This window comes from Larus michahellis, chromosome 3 (genome assembly GCF_964199755.1).
Source record: "Larus michahellis chromosome 3, bLarMic1.1, whole genome shotgun sequence".
NCBI lineage: Eukaryota > Metazoa > Chordata > Aves > Charadriiformes > Laridae > Larus > Larus michahellis.
Window position 1 is genome coordinate 85,220,770 of NC_133898.1, and position 27,976 is coordinate 85,248,745.

Here is a 27,976-nt window from a genome sequence, read left to right on the forward strand (position 1 = left end):
ACACAAACTTGACGTGGAGAAGTTTGTTTTTGTACTAGGTAGGCTAAAATTTAAAACTCTCTTCTCCCTATAAATAAGGAAGCAGTTTTATTCTCTTCCTGTTTGCTAAACTGACATGGCAGCATTTAGAGAAAATTAAAAGGGATAGAAGCAAAGAAAAATATTGCATCTTGCAGAAAACATGAACATCCATTATCACATCTTTTAAAACTATTCAAAATGGGCATATCAACGTATGACTTCTCTTTGTCACTCCTTCACTGTGGTCTTTAGAGACTAATAAATTTGTGAAGCAGATGTGAATATGTACAAGTGTAGGGAAAGGGCCAGGAAGCAGCTTTGCTTTTTTTAGAATAAAGGTATTGATACAAAATAAAGAACATTTGAAAATGGGGAGTGCTACATCTGAAAGGTTGCTACAGGGAGTAAGATCTAGCAAAGTACAACTGTTCTTATTAGTTTTCAGAAATCACTATGAAACTTGAAAATAATTGGCTATTAATCAATTGCAGCATTTAAAACGAAATCATGCAATAAAATGTATTTTGTCGATTTCCATTTAGTTTTAGTTATTATGGCAATAACTAATAGGAGATTAGTAAAAGGTCTATATGATTTTTTATTCAAAACTTAATGGAAATCATAGCAACAAGAAATCCATAGCATCTACTTTTTAATCTCTGTCCACAGCTCTTGAAAGACTACTGTGCATGGGTGTATGAGTGTGTATGTGTGCATGTACATGTGCACATATGAAAGAGGGAAGTTCAGAGTGAGAAGTAATACAATACAAGAGTGTATAACTGCAAGCTGTAAACTAAGAATTCCTCATAAATTGCATGTGAATATAGGTACGTAATGACAGAAATGGGATAGCTACCATGAAATACTGTTATCCAAGTGAAATAGCTGCAAATAACACCATCTTCAGAATGCCTGTTCTAAACCAAGATCCAGAGATTTTCTTGCCAATAAAATAATATAAATTCATACATTTATATATTTTATTTTGCTCTTTTGGTATTGTGTATATTATGTAACACTCAAAATCCCACACAATTTTATAGCATTTCAATGTCTCTTTTTTTTGTCTCACCTTCCACAAAGTTCTACTATCATCTATTGCTGTAATGGGCATCATTATCATATCATATTTATCATATTGTTAGATCTACTCTAGTAAACTACTCCTATGTTACAATATGAAACTCTGTTGGCACTGTTCATTAAATCTGGTAAGGGTTTACTGGTCAAAAACATGACATGCGCTTCATTTTCATTGGTATTCAGAATTTACAGGCCGGCAAGGCTTCATTCCACAGTAGCTGAGTTTTTATGGATTGCATATGATTGATGATATTCCAGCTGATGAGAAAGAAAACAGTAAAGTAAAAATTTAAGTAATTAAAACTAAAAGTAATTAAAACTAATGTGGATTAAAAGTTAAATTTAAAACTAATTTGGATTAAAAGTTATAGATCAACATTTAGCAGTTTGAGAAACATAACAATTCAAGCTATTAGTTTGAGAGGACACTAGCAGTCTTTACCCTAAGAGTCTGAAGCCAACTCACTAGAGACTGTCAGAAGATGCAGCTGCCCAAAGATCACAGAATCACAGAACAGTAGGAGTTGGAAGGGACCTCTGGAAATCATCTAGTACAACCCCCCTGACAAAGCAGGTTCACCTAGAGCAGGTTGCACAGGAACACGTCCAGGCAAGTTTTGAATATCCCCAGAGAAGGAGACTCCACAAACTCTCTGGGCAGCCTGTTCCAGTGCTCTGGCACCCTCAAAGTAAAGAAGTTTTCCTTATGTTCAGATGGAATTTCCTGTGTTCCGGTACATGCCCACTGCCTCTTGTCCTGTCCCCAGGCACCACTGAAAAGAGTCTGGCCCCATCCTCTTGACACCCACCCTTCAGATATTTATAAGCATTGATGAGATGCCCTCTCAGTCTTCTTCAGGCTAAACAGACCCAGGTCTCTCAGCCTTTCCTCCAAAGAGAGATGCTCCAGTCTCTTGCTCATCTTTGTAGCCCTCCGCTGGACTCTCTCCAGTAGTTCCTTGTCTTTCTTGAACTGGGGAGCCCAGAACTGGAGAGCCCAGAACTGGACACAGTACTCCAGACATGGCCTCACAAGGGCAGAGTAGAGGGGGAGGATGACCTCCCTCAATCTACTGGCCACACTCTCTTTAATGCACCACAGGAGACCACTGGCCTTCTTGGACACAAGGGAACATTGCTGGCCTATGGTAAACTTGTTCACTAGGACTTCCAGGTGCCTCTCTGCAAAGCTGCTTTCCAGCAAGTCAACCCCTAACCTGTACCAGTGCATGGGCTTATTCCTCCCTAGGTGCAGGACCCTACACTTACCCTTAGGTTGTAATGCCCATTAGATTCCTCTGCGCCCAACTCTCCAGCCTGTTCAGGTCTTGCTGTATAGCAACAGAGTCTTCTGGTGTGTCAGCCACTCTTCCCAGTTTTGTGTCATCAGCAAACTTGGTGAGAGCACACTCTGTTCCCTCGTCCAGGTCATTGATGAATGTGTTGAACAAGACTGGACCCAGTACTGACCCCTGGGGAACACCACCAGTTACAGGCCTCCAACTAGGCTCTGCACTGCCGATCATAACCCTCTGAGCTCTGCCATTCAACCAGTTCTCAATCCACCACACTATCCACTCATGTAACCTACACTTCCTAAGCTTACCTATGAGGATGTTATGGGAGACAGTCTCAAAAGCCTTGCTGAAATCGAGGTTGACAACATCCACTGCTCTCCCCTCATCTACCCAGCCAGTCATAACATTGTAGGAGGCTATCAGATTGGTCAAGCATGATTTCCACTTAGTGAATCCATGTTGACCATTTCCAATAACCTTTTCTTCTACGTATTTAGAGATGACATCCAGAATGAGCTGTTCCATCACTTTTCCAGGGATAGAGTTAAGGCTGACTGACCTGTAGTTTCTCAGGTCTTTCTTCTTGCCCTTTTTGAAGACTGGAGTGACATTGGCTTTTCTCCAGTCCTCAGGAACCTCTCCTGTTCTCTGTGACCTTTCAAAGATGATGGACAGTGGCTTCACAATAACATCTGCCAACTCTCTCAGAACTCGTGGGTGCATCCCATCAGAGCCCATGGATTTGTGAGTGTTAGGTTTTCCTAGGTTTTTCTCTAACTTTTTCTCCCTTTCTCGACCAAGGGAAAGTCTTCCTTTCTCCAGACTCTCTCTCTTACCTCTAGGGTCTGGGAGGTAAGAGGGGCCACCCAGAGGGAGGTAAGGGCCAGCCTTAATAGTAAGACTGAAGCAAAGAAGGCAGTCAGTAACACCGCCTTCTCTGCATCCTCCATTGCCAGGCCACCCACTTTATTCAGCAGTGGGTCCACAATTTCCCTGCTCTTCCTTTTGCTACTGATGTACTTGAAGTAGCCCTTCTCATTGTCCTTGACATCCCTTCCCAGACTTAATTCCAAGTCGGCCTTAGCCTTCCTCATTGCATCCCTGCATACTCTGACAGTGTTCCGATATTCCTGCCAAGTGGGCCAGTCCCTTTTACCACGTTCTGTAAACTTCCTTCTTCCATTTGAGTTTTTTCAGATAGAGAAAATAGATCTTTTGGAAGGCTATTGGAAGTTGTGAATTTTGGTTTTAAAACATTAACAGAGCCTTAATGAGCAACAAATCTTTTGTTTTAACAAATACTACAGGAAATCCAACCCTTGGCCATTAGATGAAAACAAAACTCTATACAAGTGAATATAGGTTGTAACCCTATCCAGTGGAGCAAAGCTCTAGGGAAGTTACAGATGAAATTAGAAAAATAACCAAACAAGAAATAACGCATGTCTCATATGTCGGAACAGGACAATCAGATATCCCAAACTGAGAGGCACAGATACAAAATAAATGTCCATATTTTGATATCTCAAGATTTTATTCAGAGCTTTAGTAACTCTGTTTCAGTATTCTTGAACTAGTATATCAGCATGAGAACAAAAATTAAGCATCTCAACAAAAATAATATTGACAGTCTTTACTGCTAGAATGACTGACATAAAAATGCAATACTGCCACATATAACCACTTTTAAAATTGTCTTGGCAATTGGTTCATTCTGAAATGGCACTACTTGAAAGCAAGAGAAATTAGTGGCCAAGTTTCCAGAAGTGCAGTACCAGGGTATCTTTTCTATGATGAAGAAATACAAGTCAGATAATTCTCTTTATTTAATTTCTCAGGATGAATTGGAGAGGAATGGTGTAAAATTAGGATTTTATCAGTCTACATTTATCAATATTTACAAAAGAGTACCCTAAAATGGCTTTCTGATAAATTCAATAACAAAGAATATTTGTCTCACTTGGGAATGATGTATGATTCCATTTTTTAGAAAGAATTTATGTATGATTCTATTTTTTTAAGAAAAAAAAAAAGACTTCTCTGTCTGAAAGGATAATCCTGAATAGCCCTTATTGTTGACTTGAGATGAAGGCCTTTTTATGGCAGCATCCAAGGACTGGTGAGGACAAGCTAGTTGCTACAGAGAAAAATTCTGCACCAACTAAAGGTTACAATAGCAATTAGAAATAAGTAAGTCTGACAAAGACATTCCAACACAAGGCAAGATCCTGAGCAAAATGGAACAACACAAGGCAGGATCCTGAGCAAAATGGAAGAGTTGTACAGGAACACAAACAGTAGCCATACCACGTGATGAAGGAGGGCACTGTAGAAAATAATGCCAACTGCATATGGCAGAGACTGGAGAAAAATACTCCTTACAATAAATTCTTACTTTAATTATGTCAAGTGTTAGGAAGCCAGAATCCTCATTCACTCCACAATTCAAAGGTATGGCATGATAAACTGAATAATAGCACTCACATTCTGCATCATTATTTACTGTTTTTCAAAGAGACATTCTCCAGCAAGGAAGAGAATGTCCAGAACAAGAGGAAGGAAGGAAGAAACAGAATTCATGGTACTCTACAGGACTTTTTCAAAGTCAACTGAACCAAAGTGCATCAGGTATTTTGAATGTTACTTTTAACGGTACATTCTCAGTACTTGATCTTCCAATTTCACCGTCTCTCTTAAAGGGGAATGATATTGTCTGCTTTCATACTAGCATATGCACTCTTAGTATGGTTTACTTTTTACATTACTGCAGAACTCTGTGAGCAGAGATTGCTAGACTTTCCCTTCTATTTGTGCCTTATGAGGACTGAACATACTCTCTTATCAGCCTTGTAAAGTCTTCCCTGTTCTTGATGCCATATGCAGTTGTAGGATGTTCACTCACCAACAAACAACTCAAGGTATACACAATTTATTTCAGCTACAGAAGCCTCTAAGGCATGCTAAAATCCTCCTCCTTTGCTTCTTCATTTCCATTTTACTGCGAAGCAGCTTGTTGACTGACTATTTTACATGAAGTCAAATTTAAAGAGAAAAGGGAAGACATTTTTTTTCAGTTGCATATGGCCGAAATTTGGTACATAACCTCTAATAAGACAAGTTTTAAAATTATACTAAATTCAATCTATGCATGCAGCTACAAATAGCTTCAGAAAGAAATCTGCACATAAACGTTGAGTAGTCATGGACCATAGCATGTATGGTTAGTATTTGCAGCTACTGATATTTTGTATGTGAAAATAAACTCTATAAAATATAGCCCATAGAAACTGCCACATTAATTTTTGGGGAAACTGCACTTTGAAAGCATTTAATAGCTTCTACTAATAACATCAGGGAAAGGAAAAATAACCACTGAATGAATTTTCTTTTGATGATCCTTTCTGAAAAAAAAATTATCTCACCTATTTTATTCAAAGGAATGAAAAGTTTAAATACAATCTAGACATAGCAACCACAAAATGGGTAATGGTTATTTTTAATTAGACTCTACAACTACAGAATATTCTGCCACAATAATGCAATTATTTAGCCTACATAAACGGAGTCTGCTCTTCAGCCTAAGACCCTAAGTCAATATCTACCCCCTAAAATTTTTGGGATTGTTAACCTGTGAGCTGAATTTCAGCTACATTCCCTTTGGAAAAAATGCATCCCTAAGCTAAACAGAGGAAGGCAAATTCCTAGCTTCAATTCTTTAAAGCCATGTAGTGGGTTCTTCATGCACAGAGAGCTTATGCATTATTCCTGGTCACAAAAGTGCATTTCCCTGTCTCTGATTTGAAAAACTAAGATCTGTAGTTTGCCTTTACACTTGTGATCTATCCTAAACTGGCTTGCACATGCTGCTACATTACAGAATATTTTACACCCTGTGAAAAGCTTTTGGTCTTGACAGACAATCTTCGTTTTCTTTTGAAACCAGTAGGACTTTATTAGGGTTTTATTGCTATTTTTATTTCAACTAGCCATTTGCATTACTTTGATATAAATTGTTTTTGATGTTTTTCTGCTACCTTTCATGGGATCATAGGACAATTCAGGTGGGAAAAGACATCAGGAGGTCTCTAGTCCAATCTCTTATTCAAAGCAAGGTCATCTACCTAATCAGACCAGGTTGCTCTGGGCTTTACCCAGTCAGTTTTGAAAACCTCAAAGGATGGAGACTACATAACCTCTCTGGATAACCTGTTCCACTGCCTGTCTGTCCACGTACTGAAAAAGTTTCTACAGACAAGGAATGGAGCAGATTGCTTAGAGAGGTTATGCAATTTCCATCCTTGGAGGTTTTCAATTTATGCCTATTGTCTTTCTTCTTCCTGCTGGGCACCACTGTGAAAAGCCTGGAAGCATCTTCTTAATAACTTACACACAGGTCTTTGAAAGTTGCTACTAGAAATTGTTACCTTTGCCAAATGTAAGTATAAAGTTCAAATCAAGTCCAGACCAGATAGCTGCGTTTAGATGTCACGCCTTCTTATTTGTGGGATCCTGACTTACATCATTTAAGATTAATTGTTAACAGTATGATAAATAGAAGCAACTTTGGCAGTCGTTAACTTTATTAACATAATAAAGTATGACGGTATATGATATGATGATAAAGTATGATAAAATATGATGACAGTGGCTCAAGTTACACATTTGTTTCTAACTGCTGAGTCGCTTCTAAGTATTTACTGTTCAGCCACAAAAAATTACTGAAAGACAGGTGCTGTACTCAGATTCACTTTACTGACAGTAAAATTTCATAGCTGTTTCACTTCTTTAGACATCCGTATGTCAGCATGGTTGATACTTTTCGTGTCAAAGTCTTGAATAGCTGTGGTAACTGATGGTTGTGTCAAGTACAAGCCCTCAAGTCTTTAGAGGAGGGTCCTGATCTAGTAACCAAAAAGATCATCTCCCTAGAGATCTAGATCTCAAAAAAAAAAAAAAAAAAAAAGGCAAAATGTTCTGCAAAGGAAATTTGCCTGTTGTCCACTACTACAGAAATAACTTGCTACATGAATTCAACTAGCCAAAAACATTTGGAATCCTTTCTCTAATGGCTTTTAAATAGGATGGAGCATATCTTTTGACCAACATAGCAGTGTCTAGAACTGACTTTCGGTATTGTTTTCTGTTTGCCCCTTTATTATTCTCTGAATGTTTAGTCAAGGAAAAATACTACTATCAAAACCATCAGGAACTCTGTAATTAGTTAATTTACAGTATTTCCTTTTATTCAAGGTTAGTAAACCTAGGAATTTTCCTAGTCCATTCTCATTTAGCTATGCCAGCACGGATTCGATTTAATAGCTGAATAGATGTAATATGAGTACCCATTCAAAATAGTGACAAAGTTTTTATCTGTTGATTTATAGGACACTGTTTCACTAAAGTATTTTCCACCAACTTCGTTTTTTGTTTTTAGAGGCAGCGGACCACAAAACTAAACTTAGCAGGAAGATGGATGACAATAAGGTACAACAACAAGAAAATTTCAGCCTGAATTCTTGTCACTTTACTCTAGCAGAGTTTTCCACAAAGGACTCTTCTAGTGGTTAGAAGAGTGAGATTCATGTACCCACAGAAATTAAAAACTGCCAAAATAATATTTACAAGTCAGTGTAGATATTGTGGTTCAGGGTTCAGGAACAGGAGACTCCTCCCTTAAAAAAAAAAAAAAAAAAAAAAAACAAAAACAAACTATAAGAGTACTTATACTAATTGAAATGTTACAGTTCTTCTTTACAGTTATCACACTCTTTTTTTCCAAAATTGTATTTTTCTATATTTTTCTACCAGCGATAGTTACTACAGAGGAAAACTACTAGAAACCTGTACGCTCATCCCCCTCCAGGTGCATTTTGATGCAGCCATCACAAGGACTAGATTTTGTTTTAAAAAGAATCCACACACTGAAATTCTCAATGAATCATTAAATTACAGTGTCTGAGGCTTTAATTAAAATTTGGTCATTATTATAAACAATAACAAAAAAATGGTCTTTTTAGAGAACTCCATCATATATGAAAAAAACAGAAGTGTTTTTATATTGTGTATATTTTGAAAACATTATATATCATGCAATGGTTTACACCTGCCATAATTATAAAAGAATGTTTAATACAGTACACATTTTATTACCCCAAAATATTGTCACAAATCTAACGAAGAAAAATGTTAGCAGTGTTTTTATGCACTAGATCCTAATTTAGTTCTGTTCTGGCTTGGTTATATGTAAGCTAACTCATTTGAAAACCTTTTTGCATTTATTTAAATTCAATAAAGCTCTAGGCATTATTTAAATACTGAAGACACCAGGATAAACTTATTAACAAACAACTTTAATAAGTAAAATGCAAATCCTAAGGATGAAATCTGTGGTGGTTAAAATCTTTCTTATATTTATAAGATGGAATCTATGAAACACTTAAAAATGTCATTCATGTTATAATTTATTCCTTGTGTTACATGAAGTTCTCTTTCATTCTGGAAGACAAGGATCAACAGAGGGGTACAAATAATGAATGCACAAAAAATTGAACACAAATATAACAAGAAAAAACAATGATCAGCATGACAGGCAGATGTAGAAAAATTCATAGCCTAACTACTGCCCAACTAGAAAGTGGATAGATAGTTAAGTAACAATATTTATGGATGACACTAAGTTATTCAAAATAAAAAGACTATAAAAGAATTGCTCAATGTCAATTTGCACAAAAAGAAGTGGAAGACAGTAAATAAAATGAGCTTAGAACAAGAAAATGAGGAAATGATTCTTGACATTAAGTATAATTAGCTGTAAAACTCCTTACTTTTGAAGCCTGTGGATGCCAAAACTTCAAATGTTTTCAAATAATTGAAGAAAATTCATGAATATTATTTTATACAAAAAAAAAAAAAAAAAACAAAACAACCCTACGTTACAGTTCTAAGTACTACTGTACTAAGACCCTATCCACAACTTACTGTTGATGTGGTAAGTATCACTACATTCTATTCATCCTTATACAATTCTCTTGACATTTCATGTTAGCTAAAAAGGAAGTAAGTACACTGGGCAAAATAACAATAACCTTTTCCTATGTACAGCTATAAGGAAGAGAGGGAGGTGCACATGCACATAGACACAGTTTTGCCTCAATAAATAGTTATATCTCACACCCACCATTATAAAACTATGAAGGATACACTGCAGCTTCATAAAAATGTGTATTTTGCAGTTAATTAAGTTTCATATTTCAGTTGTACCTTCTCACTTCGACATGTTTCTTCAAATATTTTTGAAGAGAGAGCAATAGCTCACAGAAAATTATGGATTTGTTATGTTTATTTTAAAAAACAGATTTTGCATTAATTTTTACACCATAATCCACAACAGTTAGCTAAACTTCACGCATTAAGTGGAGGGGATTACAGGCCATGTATGTCTGCACAGGGGAGGGTGCATTTGAGGTGAGACAGAGACAGAACAATGCAGGGTTCTTTCTGGATCTCAATAAGAAAGGCAGGAGAATCCTGGAGAGAAGAGTGGACCCAGAGAGCTGGTGGATTTTCAAGGATGAGGATGACTTCCTCCAAGCTCAAAAATCATCTATCCGCACATTCAGGCAGTCAAGAACAGATGGCAGGAGGCCTGCATGTAGAAGGAGCTCCTGACAAAACTTAGACATAAGAAAGAATACCAGAGGTGGAAGCAGGAACAGGTGACCCGAGGAATATAGCAACACTGTCCAGGTATGCAGAGACAGGGTTAGGATAGCCAAAGCCCATCTGGAGTTGAATCTGGTGAGGAACATCATGGGCAAGAAGGGCTACTACAAGTACACAAGTACCAAAAGAAAGACTAGAGAAAATGTGGAACTGCTGATGAATGGGGCAGGGAACCTGGTGATAAAGGACATGGAGAAGGCCAAAGTACTCAATGCATACTTCACCTCAATCTTTACCAGTAAGAAGTCTGGTCTACAGAAATCCTAGATGTCTGAGACTATGGGGCAAGTCTGGAGCAAGGAACACTTAACTTTCAGTGGAGAAGGATCAGGTGAAGGAACATATAAACAAACTGCACATATGCAAGTCCATGGGACATGATGGGATGCACCCATGAGTGCTGAGGGAACTAGGTAATGTCAGCCAGTCTCAATTATCTTTCAAAGGTTGTGGAGATCAGGGGAGGTTCCTGAGGTCTGTAAGAAAAAAAATGTCACTCCTGTCTTCAGGACAGGCCATTCAGCATCAAATTCTCAGGAAAAGAAGTTACTCCTCTTTGGAAGTTCCCACGCATTATTACTAATCAGGCCCTCAGAGGCCAGGAAATAGCAGAATAAAAACTGACTGTGCAAACCAATTGCAAGCTATTGTGACTAAGTAACATGATTTTCTTCCCAACACTCATTTGGTGCATTTTGGACTTAAGTAAGGTTGCACTTGCAGTTTCTTTTTTCTTTTTTAACTCTGAATGTTGAAGTTTTGTATAATTTTCTTAAACAACAGAATTATTTTTGATGCTGTAAGAATAACAGATCAGAATTAATACCTTTCAGTTCCCCAGATAGTATGACTGAAGTTGTGTTTTGGGCATCATTCCCAGGGACATATCTCCGGGCACTACATCCTGAACCTGTTTTACTAAACTGCTATTTTGTTGAAAGTTGACATAGTCCAGGATTTCACAGTCCCTTGTCCCTACCTTCCAAGGTGAGGAAAAGACAAATTGCAGCACAGAGGTTTTGAGCTTTTTTTTTTTAGCTTTTAGTATCAGTAACGATATTAATGAATATGAATACATATCCAAGAATACATCTCTAGTTGGTTTAGATAGGTCCCCTGCAAGTCTTTCAAAATCCTTCCGTTACGATTTCCAAATGAAGAAAATTCAAGCAGAGGTTAAGTAGCAACATTTCTTATGAACATGTTCAAAGTGTGCCATGTTACAAATTATGAGTAGTATTTATGAATTCCTAATCTACCAAGCATTCAATCAAACTCCTTAATCACTACTTCTGGGAGGAATGCGGTTAAAATAAGATCTGAGTAGGCAGAGAGGAGTACTAAGGGAAGATTGGGAAAACTGATACTGATCAACTTTCCCTGTATAGCTGAACTTCCTTTGATCTTTGCAGCGATCAAGTACTGTACACTGAAGTATACGTATTGTAGAAACAGACTAAATGGACAGATTCACAATAAGCTGTTAAAATAACTTGCTGAAGATTTAACATGAAAAACAGAACTGCAAATCACCTCCTTGGAGGAAAAGCACATATTTGAATAGAGAAGTTGTTTCATCAAGTTTCTCCAGGTAATTTAATTTCTATTAAATTGGACAAACCCTAATGACTAACCTTTTCTGAACCAGAAGAGACAGAATAAAAATGTAGACATATGAATTTACTTAATAAAAGGAATAAGTCCCAATGGAACTTAACTCTGCTATTAGAGAATTCTAATTTTCACATATATTTCACTTCATCAGACATATACGTAGAAACAAGAATCCTCATACTATTTTCTACTGTTCTTCACCATCATTATGGCAACAAAAGTTATTGTAATGATCAGATAACTGTATGAGAATATGAAAAGTGTAACACTTATGAGTACAGCCCTAGCCCTGGATCCAATCAGTTTCTAATCATTGCTGTAAGCATTGATGATGCTTGAGCTAACGAGTTATCTTTTGGAGTTTCATTTGAAAAAGTTCATGCCACTGTTTTGATGGACTATGATTCACTTCACTGGCAACACAGTGAAAATGAATTCCAACTATACACTGTACAGTTTTTATCTGTCACTGAAATTTAATCATTAATATAACCAAGTGCATTAGCCAGGCATGTCCAAATAACTCATAATTATAAATGAGGATTATTCTGGTTAGAATTAAAACACGTTCTGTGTTAATGCTTATGTACTAATTCTTTCACCCAGACTCTAAAATATTTGGTCCCTAATTCACACTTGATTTGGCCTAGTACTAGCATTCTTTTGCTAATAACTTCTCAAGGAACATTTGAAATTATTCCCCATCATTTCCAGAAACTTGTGAACCTGTGACTGGTCACACTTAAAAAAGAAAAGGGGAAAAAAAAAAAGCGGGATAGGGAACAAGTGGGCACACACCCTATTTATGAACGTGGGCAGGTAGGATTATGGTCAAGGCAAGGAAAAGAAATTAGAAATTACCAGTTTCACACAGCAAAGCATGTTGTTTGTCATGAGGCATCCTGGCGACTAAAGTAATTTAGTGTACCTCCTGAATTTCGTTTATACTTTAAATGAAATCCTGAGTTATCCAGGAGAATGACAAAAGACAGAGTATGGATGTTGTTCCGAAAAGTAAGTTCGATTCTTTGGCAATTCACTGATAGTATTCAATAAGAATGATAGAATGAAAGAGAGAAAAAACAGAAATTGTAGAAGAACAGTTATTTTCACATAGCAACAGAAAAGGGATTTTAAAAGAAAAAAAAGGTTCATTAGTAGTGGTTAAAATTGTGAAAATTAAAATTAGAAAACCATAATACCCTAAATTTAAAAAAACATTACTTGGGCTTACAGTAGTTAAGAGAACAGGAAGGCAATATTCACTTACTCCAAGTCTCAAAAAATTTCAAATAAACAGCCCCCTGAGTACAGATCATCAGAAAAATTCCACAGATCTCAGAGCACTTATTGAGAAGACCTAACTGTGGAAGTCTCCTACCACTTCTGGTGTCAAATAACTTGATAATGTACTTAAGATTTTTTATCCAGTTTCTTTGGGAAACACAGGACATGATCAGCTCAAAAGATCATGTAATAATTAATTTTTATTACTATTAAGAAAAAGTGTAAGTATTATTATTATTCTCTATGTCTTACTGTAATACTAGAAATATTTCTGTGCCTTGCTTTACTAAATGTAAACTGTGTGGAAGTCCCTTGTTCTTTGAAAAGTAATTGCTCACTTTCAACTGCTCTTTTGTTGAAAACTACATCTTCAGTCTGTCCTGTACTTGAAATCAGTAACACACCCCTCGTCTGCAATTTAACAGGGAATTCATATATGCACTTCCGCTATGGTCCTCACTGAATTAATACATATATTTTGCACACTTGACCTAAGCTTCTGGCTTAGGATTTCTTTGACATTTTAGATTACTGTTTTTTTATATTTCCCTGGCATTTTTTCATGGCTTTCTGCTGTAGTCTATCTGAAGCTTATTTTCTGCATAAGATTTACTCTGAGTTAGGAATTGTTTGTACATTTTTCCATGGGAATATCATATACAGCCTTTACTAAAGAGTGACTAAGTACACATGCAAATTATGTGTCTTCTTGTAAGTGAGTATAGAGACCAATGTTTGGCTGTTGGTTTGAAGCAGTAAAGCTGTAGTTGCTAATTATTCTATGGTCATGTCGAAGAGTAACTCTTTGATCTTTCACCTTAAATCAAACAAAAAAAAAAAAAAAGAGGAAGAGTAGATGCAAAATACAGCATATTTTAGTGAATTAAATTGATAAATTCAGACATGCAAGAACTTGCAGGGAGGTCTGTAAATCTATAAATTTATTCAGCTTGCTCGAAGTGAAAAACAGAAGCTCAAGAAATGAGAGACACGGTTAGTTGCTTGTTAGGGAGACACCTGCTGCTGCTTATTCAGCTTGGGACAAATGACATTGGAAATAAAAGGTCAGAGCACTTGAAGTTCGGATTAATGAATTAGCAATTAGACTGAAAGGCACAAAAAGTGCAAGTGATATTTTCTGACATATTACAAATTATCATAATAAATTATCCAATAGACCCCAGGACAGATTTCACACAGAAATGAAATGCTACTTCAATGAGGAAAATAAAGCTTGCAAACAATAATAACTGGAAGATAATATGAATATTTAAAACAGCAAACATACACATGAAAAATATGTTACAGGAACTGAACAGTTAAACAATTGTGGATACTTTATCGTGACACAGAATAGCTGTAAGGAGTTGGAATACTATTTTTAAATATTAAATAATGTGAATCAGTAGCTTTGCTTAAAGAGAGGGCCGTGCTGGAAAACTGCCAACATAACTTAACAAATGTCACTAATAATGATTACTGGAAATTCAGAGAAGAATGGTTCAGCATAGAACAGTAACTTTTAATCTGCAAGGTAAATAAACGTATACCAAGGAATAAAAATTCACTTAGAACAGATGGCCTTCAAATGGCTAAACAGATAAATCAGGAAAGAGAGAAATTATAAACAAAACATAATTCAGATGAAAATGCAAGCAGCTAAGGATAAGAAAACTGAAATACAAACAGTAGTTTTTTAAACATATACAGAGTACAGAAAAAGAGAGAACCGTGTCCTTTTTTTTCTTTTTTTTTTAAGAGGGTAGGTAAAAATAAAAGAAAAGACCAAGATACTAGGAAATAAAAATTCAGTGGAAATCAGTAGGCATACAGTTTACCATCTATCTGTATTCACACGAGTTGCTGGCTCAAGCAACAACTATACCATAACTGCAGACTTGTCAAAACAGTATATGGTTGTGTTACCCCTCAAAACATCCCCAAAGGATCAGAGTTCGAATTCATGTTATACATAGACAAAGTTTAGCATTATTAAAATTTTCATCATCTGTCACCTTAGATTCAGTTGCAGATGCCAGCTTAGACCTAAGGTTTAAAAAAAATTTAACAATCTCACATAGATTGTCAAAAATGTAGCCTAAATTTTGTACTTAGAGAGGAGCTTAGACTCCTCTGTAAATACTATAGATTATATATTAGATGAGAATTTAAGTTCCAATTTTGTAATGCAAAACTGCTCAATGTATCCCATGTAAACTCATACAAGAAATTGTGAAAGCTTTATAGCTGAACAGGACATTTTGTAATCAAATCTATAATGAGTCAAGAAGACTTAGAAACTCCAAAATCAAAATAGATTTATGGATTCTGTAGGTGAAAACCATCCAAAGACAAGTAAAATATTACAGCTTCTGCTGAGCTGAGTATTTATCTTCCTCTCAATGATATTCATTCAAACTAAAACCCAACGAGTGGTTTGTGAATGCTCAGAATTTAGTATATGTTATTACACCTTGTACACTGACCTGAGATTTCCTCAGTGCATTAAGGATGTAACATTAAAGTATTTCCCTGGAATATAATTTATTTAGATTATGTTTTAACTAAAATGTCACAGTTTTCAAAACAAGTTTTTGATAGTCTTACTTCTAAACCTTGAAACCCTTCCTCTGAAGGAGTCCTGAACATTTTCCACCTTCATTTCAAAAATCTAGATGTGAAGTGTTAAGAACTATCATCAGCGGATTACTCTCAGGCAATGGAAAAGTGCTGTGACCCAGGCCTAGATATGAACTCAAGGTTCTCAGAAGAGCAACTGACCAGAATCAGGCAATGGAAAAGTGCCGTGACCCAGGCCTAGATATGAACTCAAGGTTCTCAGAAGAGCAACTGACCAGAATCCAGTATAAAATCAACCCACCTGCACAGGTTTAGAACAATGAAGATTAACACACACCACTAACCACCTGCATGGGACAAGCACACACTTATTACACAAACCATGGTAACTGATTAGCTTACCTCTTAACACAGGTGATTTGGTAAGTCTACACAACTGTATTGTAACATATATAAATCCTGACTTCCTCAATATTGGGGTCCCCAAGCTTTAGGCTGGGCACTGCATACACATTACTTAAGAAAAAATCCTTTGTAATTCTATACTTTGTCTGTGTCTCTCTCCCCACTCAGTGGTGCATTCCCAAGGAGCAAGTGTGGGTCTGAGTCCTACCAGAAACAGAGAAGCACTAGTGGCTTTGAGTCCCACCAGAACTCCTGGTGCGTTAGTTCACCCCACTAGAAGTGAAGTGGGTCTGAGTCCCACCAGAATTGCCTTGACACAAACTTATAAAACTGTTACATTATCTACTACACTCACATGATCACTCACTCCTTCCTATTATTCATTAAAGACCTGTGTAACACTTATCTTTGCCACTTCTAACAGCAGCACTTACATTCTCTCTCCTCTTTCTTACATCTTTCCCTTAGCCTGAATAGCCTGAATATTCCTTGTCGTAAGAAATGAAAAATAACTTTTTGCCTGTGAATATAATTTGTGTTGATGAGTAAATGTTATGCATTATGTAAACTTCCCCATCCACAGAAATAATGTATTTTCACCAAAAAAAAAATAAATTAGGCCTTATTAAGCCTATTTTTGAATGTGCAACTGAAGTACATGCAAGTTGGATGGTTTTTTTCTTATGATCAATAGATGTGGCAACTCCTCAAGTACAAATGGACAAAACCCATGATCTTTTATCTAAGAAACAAGATGATTAACTTACACCAAGATTTTTAAGATAATCTATCTTATGCTACTACCCTAATAAAAAAAAAATATTTGATCAAACTATACAACCAGATGAAAGACAAGAGATCCAGACGGCTTAGATGATCTATTTAAAGGTACAGAAAAATAAGGAACGCAAAAAAATCACTTGTTATGAAGGCACTGTTAGCAAAATTACTATTTTCTTTCTTAACAGATAAAGGTTCTCACACAGCTGTTTTTCACATTATAATTTCTCATGCTAATCCTTATTTTTTCCAGCTCCTAATACAAACATGATAGATGACTGGGATAATGTAACAAATAATTGAAAAACAGCATCATACAGTGAGAAAACAGCTATGTTTACTTGCATAAACAAGGATAAGCCATCAGAAAAGTCTTAGTATACTTTATTTAGAGCGGAATTTATCTACGCACATTTAATGACAGTAATTAAAAAAAAAATAAGATAAACACTCAATGAATACTATAGCAATTGTGGCGCAAATATAATTTTGAAAAGACAGATTGTAACCTCACAATTGCTTCGGGCAAGACCTAAGCATGAGCTAACACCAGAAGGCAGATGCCTGAGCTCTTATTTCAGCCCCTTTTCTGAATTGGACTGGAGTTTGTGACATGCTCTAAGGTATCCCCATGCTTCTAGTTCCTGTTCCATCTACGAAAGCGTCTCCCATAGGTCTTAGATCTGAGAACACTATGTGGGTGTACTGGACAGTTTAAGGAAGCTCAAGTGGCACCAGACATTTATGTATGGGCTACTGGCTTAATCCGTAGCAGTTTAAACTCCCATCACAGCCACTGAAGGTCTAATCAATACAGATGATGGAGTCTAAAGAGCAATTCATCTGACCAAATTCTAGAAGAGAGTTTTGTCTTCTCTTACTGTGTAAGAGATGCCTTGGATAGCCAACCTGTCTTCAAATGCGCTGCTCTAGAATAGGACAGATGTCCCCTGTCACATCTACTGCCTTATGTGCTTGAAATCATGGAGCATCTAACCTGAATTACTCCACTGGACACAGCTTTAGAAGATGTAAAATTTATCTCTTGTTTCTGCTGTGATTGTTTTCACTAGGTCTCTACTACCAGAAGCCGATGTAGCTAGTGCTACAACAGGCACCTTTTACCAAAACATTCATTCATGCATTTTAATTCTGAACTCAGTGCCTCGCAGCCTGTCTTACCCTCTGAGGTACAACATTCTAATCCATGGAATTGCACTCAAGATTAAATTGATGTTATGAAGCCTAATTGCAAATTTCAATATACAATATATTTATAAAAAAAAAGTAAGATCCCTTTTTAATCTGGTTCACATATTGTCTTGCACCTCAGTTTTCTATAGCTAACATATTTGAAGAAAGAAAAGTCTTTAAAAAATAAGAAGTATAAAACAACTCAACAACTTATACACCTATAATTAAGAAAACTTTACCATCTCAAGAATGCCAAAACACATTTTGTGTAAAGCCAAACTTTTAAGAACTAAACTTTAAAGTGTTTCTAAAGAATGCAAGTAAGTATCTTTCTCAAAAAGAGAGAACAAAGCAAATCAAGCAGTGCTCAGAGTTTCTGTAGGTTTGAGGTTTTTTCTTGTTTTGTTTTGGGTTTTTTTTTCACAAGTAAACGTATGTTGTACTTTTACAAACTCTGATGTAGATTCTTTTTCAGACAAGAAAAGTGTTAAAAATAAACTCGACAATTATTTTGCAATGCTTGATATGGTATAATGTATTTTAATATACTGTGAGTAGTATCGGTTCTAAGAAGCTTAAAAATAATACCGCAAGTATGGAGAAATAAGAGCATCAAAGTGAAATTAATATTTCCTTCCTCTAACAAAAATCTTTTGCTTGTTTACTCCAGCAGAGAAAATTTAAAATATGCATATCATTGCCTGGTATCTCACCGTTGACATGATATAGTATCAGGGGAAGAATTATTCCTAAGATAGCTGATAAAATCTTGTGTCCTAGAATTCTTTTATTTTATTGAAGTCATAAAGTTCCATGACAACAATAACAAGTCTTTACCCAAGTCTTCAAAAGCAAAATCACTAAGACTCCAAATTGTCTGGGGGTCAAATGTGATCCTAAACTCAACATCTAATCCAAAAGTTCCAATTCTATCATCACTTCTTTTAATTAAAATGTTGAATAGATTTTGTTTCCCTTCCTCTAGAGAGTACCAAAACCAGAAAAAAAAAAATCAAAGAGAAATTCAGTTATCATTAATTGATTGAAAGATACCTGCCAAAAGAATTTCTGATGAAAAAATGTTTTTGCAGCAGTTACAGTCAGTCAATTCTCTTAACTGGGAAACAAACAACAAAAATATCTATTTTAGGATTCACTTCAGAGTCAAAATCTCTGTTGAAATGTGAACAATTGTTACTAACAGTTTCTGGAGAACACAAAAACAAAATATCAAGGAGTTTTACTGATATTCTCATAATTCAAACAGGAATAGTGATATGGAAATAAAGCACTTAAAACAGCACCAATGCAGTACAATAAGAGAAAAGCACTCATATAAAATGTTAGGTCAAACCAGTGAGGAACATGGATCAAGAAATGGATTCATGAACTTCTCAGAAGACAGAAACAGGGTTGCTGCTGCAGGCAAATGTACAAAAGAAAGGTCTGGCCTGAGAGCTATTTTACTGTATGGTCAAGGAAAGAAAAAAAGGTTGATTTTTCAAGATTTATATAAGATATGGCATGATGTGAACCAGTCTCTATAGAAAGGGAAATAAAGAGGAAGACATCTAAAATTACTTGCTTATAGTCTCGAACTTTTATGAGAATGTTGGTGTTAGGAACAGTGAAAGGAATGAAGGAATAAAGAAGACAGGTAAAAAATAATGAGATAAGTTTTGGCAATGTTCAACTGAATTTGACAGTAAAATAGCCAAGATGAACATTAAGATAAGTCTGAGATGCAGTTTTAGATACAGAAAGATAGGTCAGGGGAAGAAAGTAGATTTTTGTAGAAATATGAGTTAGAATCTGCATTATGACATGTCCCTGTCTATTTTTATTTTCTGATATATCATTATGTGATCACGTGGTTAATCTATACTACGAATTAATGGAAAAAGAGTTAAAGGAGAAATAACCATTTCTGGATTTAAATGGATAATTTTATAACTGTTATTGTGATTGGAATAAATATTTTAAAAGGCTAATATAGGAGAATATTCTAAACTTAAGGCCTAAATAGTTTGAAACCTTCCTTGCAAATCCTAAGTAAGATCTTACAGTATAATTCCTTATTTTTCTATCAGCCCCAGTTTAAATTCTCATCTGCAGCGCACTCAAATGTTGTCATATATAAAAGACATTCTCTGGAGAATCTTCTTTCTTTGAATCTCCACTTGTCTCAAATTTCAGACCTTTTTATATTATTATTTCTAATGCTTACTCAGTTGATATATCTGTTTAAACTATGAAATCTATAGTATTTTTAAAGAAATATGAAACGAATGACAGTTCACAGTCATAAATATTGGCCACAAAGGAAAAGAGATAAACCACTGTGCCAAAGTCCTGAATTTTCTGAATTCAGATAAATACGGCAAAACACGTTTCTGAAGTCACTACTTGCAGTCTGCCTCTGGTTTACCAATAAAGCCATCCTGTGAAACATTCTTATTATTCAAATGGGATGATGATGACTAGCACAGCAGCCCTTAGCAAAATTCCAGGGAGTCTTGCAAAAAACAAGTCATTCTGAGAAACATAGAAAGGAGGTGATGTAGCATTCTACTTGATAAAAAAAAAATACTGGTAAATGAAGATGTTACAACCCAGTGATCCTCTGTGGAGAAATATTTTGAAAACTGACTAACAATAGTGTTCAATAAGTAGTAGCATATGAGCAAGTGTCAGTACATTAATTTAGAAGCATCGTTTAAAAGAAATAATAAATCAGTAGAGTTCAGTGTTATACGTAGCTTTGAAAATGTCAACATCAGCCCAGTGTTTTCACTAACGCAATGAGGCAGCCATAAAGCAGATATGATGCTCTAAAGAGCACTGACAGATCACAGGTTTTAATATCCAGCGCATATAATGTTGGTGCAAAAAGACAGAATGTTATATCTTTCTTTCTCCCCCTCCCTGCTACTGTCAAATTTTCTGAGATTTTGATTCATGAAAGTGGCATGGCTAAACCGCCTTGCATTTTATTGAAAATGAAAGTTACAAGAATGAAGACTGCATCTATTGAAGAGAAGAAGCAAGAGAAGCTCCTTAGCCCTTCCTTAGGAGGTTATATATGGCAAGACTTGCTGTAAGTATAAACAAAAGAGATAGAGTCCAAACATGATAAAACTGTATTTGAAAAGGGGAGGAAGAGAAAAGAAAAAGATGGAAGAAACTTAAATTCCTTTACTCTTACAGATTTTTCTTTGTCTTCAAAAAGCAAGCAACCAAAAATCTATATAGTTGTTAATTGGAAGCTTTTTTTTCACTTCTACACAGTAATACAAAGAGCTTGTCTCTAGTCCTTCAAGAACATAAGGACCTTAAATTAGGAAAAAGAAAAAAAAAAAACAACAAACCAAGTTATTGGAGGAAGATGTCTCCAGAAACATTTTAAACTGATTACATAAACATCTGAAACAATTCTGTTATTGAGAGAATGAAAGGCCACTACTATTTTTATAAATTTAAGCATTTTGTGTGTAAGCATTTATTAGTAAGATATTGATTTTAAAAAATTCAAAAAATACTGAAGTAAAACACAAAGCTATGTCTAAAGACATTTCAAATTAAGCCATGTTTTCCAATTGCCCAACAGCAAGAGTTTTAACTTCCTCCAAGCTGAAAATCCTATTCTTCCCATATAATCCTCACATATAATAAAAGAACAGTCATGATCTAAAAATTGGACCTTTTCTATAATTAATTATGAATCATAAAAGATCTGCAAGCTTTAAAGTCTATTTGTTATGCATAAGCTTTGTGCTGTAGAAGAATCATTCAAACGAAGAGTCAAAAAAAAAGAAAAGGTTATTTTTAATGGTATATAATAATAACAAATTTCTTCCCGGTGGATTTTTCACTTTAATTTATATCTCTGGGAAAGTATAAAATAGTAATTTTTGCCTGGTTTAGAACTTGATGATAAGAATGTTTTAAAGTAATTTTGGATCTGTGAAATAGAATGTCTAATAGAAAAAAAAAAATTTATATCTTTTTATTCTATCAGCATCTGCTAGCTATAGGGGAACATAATTTACACATTCACACTATATATCTCATACAATATAATACAGTGCCATCACAACTTTTTGCACCATAGACAAACTGAAATCTGGTGAATTTAAAATCCAGTTCAAAATCAATTCAATAAACTGATCCTTGAATAAAGTTCTTAAATAAAAGGCAGCAAGTCAGTATAAAGAATACTTCTTTATGAAGAATGCACCTAGAAAGCATGGAGACACCTGGATTTTAGCTCCCCCTCCCTCAAACATCTAACACCCTTGTCTTGAAATAAGCAGAGAGGAGGATAAAATATTGAATGAAAAATTATGGCAAAAAATCAGACTGCTTAACTGGAGAAATTAGATTTAAAATGTTTTCATAGGCAAATGTCATCTATATTTGCAGTCTTAGTGAATATTTCTCCATTTGCAGCTATGGAGACCACTGTCTTTTCCAACAAGAATTCACTATCAGTCAGTTGTCAAAGGGAAGGAATCACTGAATTAATTTTTCACTTTCAGTATTTATCATTTACTCAAAAGGAAACTTGTCATTATTTGGAGACCAATATCAGAATGATGGCATATGTGAACACTGAGTAAAACAGTCAAAGAAAGAAGAAATGTGAGCAAACTATGGGAGACTGAAAACACACAAAGCCTAATGTAAAGGCTTCAGTGCCTGTTCACAGTGTAGAATTTGAAGCCTGAGACTGACATGATATGCTGAGCTCAGTTCAGATAGCGTTATTTTCATTTCACTTACACTTTTGAGTCCAAGCAATTACATAAAGTGACTAAGCACGAATTTAAACAGTTTATTTAAAAATTTAGATTCTGGTTGGTACTTCTTATCTTTATATAAATTGTGCGTCTTCTTTTCTTCTTCATCCATAATACACAGAAATTATCCATTTTATTTTTCTTGAATTACAAATGCTACAAACTACCCTTCTAAACATATGTACTATTGTATCCTTTCTTTCTGAACTTAAGTGACTGAGAGTGAAAATATAACAAGCAGATAAAAATAACACAAATTCTAAAAATATAAATGTAATTACTGCGGCAACTTTCAGAACTCTGTCTTTATTCTGTAGTCTATTTATTTTAATTAGAAACTCAGGTTGAAAAATGTAGACAGAATCATTTCACCATTCAATAAAAAATAGTAATTGAGTTTATCACATTACTTTATACTAAACAAAACCTTTTTGACACTTGAAAAATATTCTCTAAGGGAAAAGAAAGACCAAAAAGCTAAGCTAATGGCCCAAGTGAAGTACTAACCATATAGAAACATCAAATGTGGTAACTATCTGGAATTCTTCTTTAAATTCTTACGCATCAGTTCTGAGGTCTGAAGTATTGCTTGCTAATAAAATGTACCAATAACAGGCATGCAAAAAAAGGGCACAGATGTGTAAATATATTGCATATATTTAAATAGATTACAAAATAAGAATAGATAAAACCAGATAAAATTTTAAAGGAAAATTTTAACAATTGAGAAATTGAGAGAGACTAGGCAAAGTTATGCTCCAGGTTAAGAAGATAGACTACATCTTCCATGATGCACTAAGCATAGTATCTAAAATTTTTTGACTCTTAAGTAAACATCATTTCAAAAGCCAAAATAAATTTTAATCTAAGTTTAGTTATATGTTATCTATGGGGAAAAGGAACACGTTCTATTCAGTGTTATCTAGAGGAAATGACTGGAAAAGCTGTGTTACGCATACTTTACTGATGCAACTTCTTCAAATGCATTCTATTTCAAGATTATCATAGTGAAAAGCTTAGGAGGCCACACTAGTTCATACTTGTTCAAGAAAGCTTTAGGGCTGAATAATAAAAGCATACCAAAATGTGATTTTTCTTTGCTTCTGAAAAACTATGTAAGAAATAATTCCACAATCTCCACCCAATCATGGAAAGTTACTTCCAGATGATGACACTACCTAAAAATGATCAAATCTAATAGCTATGCATGCCTGTGCATACATGTGTGAAAATATGCATGTATAGAGACGGACAGAGAGTCTAGCTAAATAGCTGTTCACTTTTTATGTATCTGTACTAGGTGTAATACATACACACATATAAAGATAAGATAAATATAATATTCCCACACAGTCTTCTTAAAAGTGTGAAGCTAGGCATAATCAACATCTGTTGCAACAGCAATACCAGATTATTATTTACTAGAAAAGCACAAAGATAACAACCTTTCTAGTAAATATGACTATTTTGCTTAGCAAATGTTCTGCCCATCTGCTGAAATCTTACAGCAAATTGAAACAAGATTAGTAAATATTTTTCTTCAAGTTATTCATGCGGTTCCTCCTGGTTAGGAGGTTTCACTCGAATTAGATACAAAACAGTCTCCCCTTCTTCCTATCTTAAATGACAGTAATGTGCAGGATATGTTTTATCTTGTTCTTTGATCAAATGTCTCTATATCAAGCAATTCATCGAAATAAATGCAAAAAGGGACAATGACATAATTTTCAAATTGACTAAAATGTTTCTAAGTGACTGAATTCAATTGGCATGACCAACTGGGAAAGCATGCTTTGAATGACACAAAGTAATGCCTGCCTTACTCGTTTACAAGTAATTGTAATGGTATCTGTTTTGACACACATTGCATTACTTTGCTGCTTCGGTATATGTTGACATTTTTGTCTTACTGCTTGCACCTTATTGTGAATGTTTCAAGAAAGATGTTCCTCTTCTTGGTGTATATCAAATCATTTATACATTTATACTACATACACAGAAATTTCTCTAAGACAAAGTCTAAGATCCACTATCAGAAGAGGAGGCCTGACTTCTATTGATTAATGAAGACATATGTTTTGTCACAAAAAACATATATCTGTTCTCAGAAACAAGTCCTGAATACTATCTATTCCATATTTTGCATATAGGCAAAACAGAGATGCAGAATAGTTTTGGTTTAACAAACAAATCCTACATTATAGAAACCATTGATGCATTACTTGCATTACTTCTTTAAACATCTGCATTTTCCAAAACAGTACCATTCAAATGGCATTATCATAAAAATTTTACAATTTGTATAGATAGAATTGAAATCTAAATGAATAGTAGAAAGCTTCCAAAAGTTAACTTACATGATCAATTAGTTCACGAACCATTCCATTCCACTGTCCACTGGCATCTTCCTGGGCTCCATATTTTCCATCCTCCACCAGTCTAATCTCATAGGAAAATCCAAGGATAGTAGACAGCTCCCTGAGGAGGTCAATGCAATAACCTTCAAATCGATCATTTCCATACAAGGGTTTGTCAGATTTCTTGAACATAACATATGGCTCTTCCTGTAAAAATTAAAAAGACAGAATGGATAATGAAGGCCCCCACACCTTTCTTTTCTTTTTAACCTGAAGTAGCACACTGTCGTGACACCACCCTCTGTACAAAGAACTAAAACAAAAAGCATAATCCTTTTAGCTTTTGGTTATGTCTGTCTAAAGTCTTTACTTATCTTCAAACTGAAGTTTGTCAGAAGACCTCTTTTCTCATTTTTATTTGAAAAAATGACCCTGTAAAGACCGTAGACGTATCTTCAAGGAATTCATATAAACATTATATGAATTCATTCATTAAATGAATATAAACATTCATTATACATTAACATCAAATGCATTGTTTGGATAGACATTGTAAGCCCCTTAGAATGCAGAAACAATGTGCAACTGAAAAAAAAAAAAATAATTCAAACCTTGAACATCAAACAAATGCTGCAAGTATTAGGTTTTACACTTTCCTTTACACAAGTATTTTAACTGTTTTCTCAATGCTTTGTTAAATAAAGCGTAGAAAACCCACAGGGGAAGGAAAAAATCAGTGAAATCACCTATTGCTCTGTTGCCTCAAGTTATAGGCTGCCATTTACAAAACCGCAGCAAAATCAGAAAAAAGTTAACTCAAAAAGTAAATTCTATGATATACATTCCATGAAAAGAGTTTATTTTCCTTAAGCATTTACCTTATTACGTTTTATTTAAACTACAATGTGACCTTTTTGCATAAAGTGATGTGGAAACAGAACATCAAAAAAATTAAAATTATTTCCAGAATATTCATAATTATGAGAAGAAACAACATTTAGAAAAATACAGGATTTTTACATCTGTTTCTCAAAATAGGATGAGATTCCTCAAATACAAAGCAGAATGGAATAAGACAAAAAAGAAATGGTAGAGTTTTCCATTACAATACAACGCCAATATTGAAGCTGTATTTTATAGATTAAATACACAACTCAGTCTTTGCTCATGTTTTAGACAGGCTTCTTCATTTTTTACAATAATAAAAAAATAAGCATCAAGTAAGGTAAGAAAAATGGTAGTAGATGCAATTACTGCACCAAACACAAGTCTCAAAGAGTAATCAGATAAACTCTCCAGGGTATCTTAACAAAATTCATACAGCCCTAAATCTCCACATCAGCACTCAGCCGGGTTAAAGGCACTTCATTCCACAGGCACCTGACAGTTTTAATAAGGATTTGTCAGCATTCCCGATGTAAACATCTATCTTGAGGTGTCCCATGATTCAAGCATAAAACTGGAACTGTAGCACATAAGATTTTACCCAAAATGCGAAGGAGAAAGCAAGGAGATCTCTTGCTCTTAAAAGAATTGTGTTCAGAATATATCTATTCCCCTGTTGCCTCTTACACTTATTTTTTCCCCTAAGTAAAGCAAACTACTGAATCAAGACTCTTCTGAGATTCAGTTTTTATATACTTCCATTTAAATTAATAAAGTTACAGTCATATTTTAAAAAAGTACACCACTTATCTTCATACAATTAACAAGGAATGTAACATGAAATAAATTGTCCAGAGAAACTACTAGGGTTTCTTGACATAAACTTTTCAAACAATAGATAGACAAATGACTCCAAGAGAGCTCTTCTAGATGTAGTATTGACAAGAACAAAGACCTGACTGAAAACATGAAAGTTGAAAGCAATTTAAATGACAAGGACTACTAAATAATTCTTGAGAAGCAGAAACAGTGATGGAACAAAAACTATTTTTGAAAACAGTTGTTAATAAACTCAGACAACTGTGCAGAAAACAGTTTTTCAGGTGAAATGAGAATTCCTTAAAGAAAGCACACTACTGGTGAAGCAGAAGCTATGCTAAGACAAAACGCCAAAATTGTGGAAAAAGAATCAGCAAGACTCAAACATGAATTCTTCAATGAACTGAAACTCAGAAAAGGAAGTATGGAGGAAGTGAAATGTAACTCAGAATGTGAAAGACAAACAGAAAAGCAAACAAACATAATATTTATGCAGGGACAAATGCATAAATGCCAAAGCAAAAAATACAGTACAATTAGCAATCGATACTAAGCATAAAAAGCGACCTTCTAGAAGCAAGGATAAAAGGAAATTCTAGGAACTAGTTCATCTGTCGCCCAGCAGGAACAGAAAGCCACGAAATGACATTACAAAGGCAATCAAACAGTTTGATGCTTTTCCTGTGCCTGTATTCTCTGAAAAAGCTAATGCTGATCAGGTAACATACAACATTAACACAAGAAACACATGTAAAACTGTTTAGACTAAAGTAGGAAAAGATAACCTCGGTGAGTCCTTGAACTTTAATTATTTTCAGGGAGTTCGGACCTGATGAATTCACAGAACTGGTTTTAGCAATTTCAGATCCATTAGGAATTTCCTTTAAGAATTCACGGAGGCTTCAAGGAGACTGTAAGAGGCTTATCTTTAAACTCTTCCCAATCCAAAAAAAATCACAAACTGGAGAAAGGAGGGCTACAGAACTCTAGACTGATTAATAAATTTTTTAGAAAAACAGTACTTTTATCCTAAGCAAATTATAAAACTGTTTCATTTGTGGGAACCGATCGCTAAGAGAATATGGAGAAGGGAAGAAACTGAGGAAATTCATCACATCATGTTACACAC

The 27,976-nt window shown here is 35.0% G+C and overlaps 1 protein-coding gene across 4 annotated transcripts in view; it reads right to left on the reverse strand.

Annotated features, from left to right (window-relative positions):
* GRIK2 (glutamate ionotropic receptor kainate type subunit 2) overlaps nucleotides 1-27,976 on the reverse strand; it is a 420,597-nt gene that overhangs the window by 146,642 nt on the left and 245,979 nt on the right. For all 4 annotated transcript variants that reach the window (XM_074581042.1, XM_074581040.1, XM_074581041.1 and 1 more), the window contains one exon: nucleotides 25,144-25,350. In XM_074581042.1, the coding sequence (XP_074437143.1) occupies nucleotides 25,144-25,350 (207 nt within the window). The remainder of the gene's footprint in view (nucleotides 1-25,143; nucleotides 25,351-27,976) is intronic.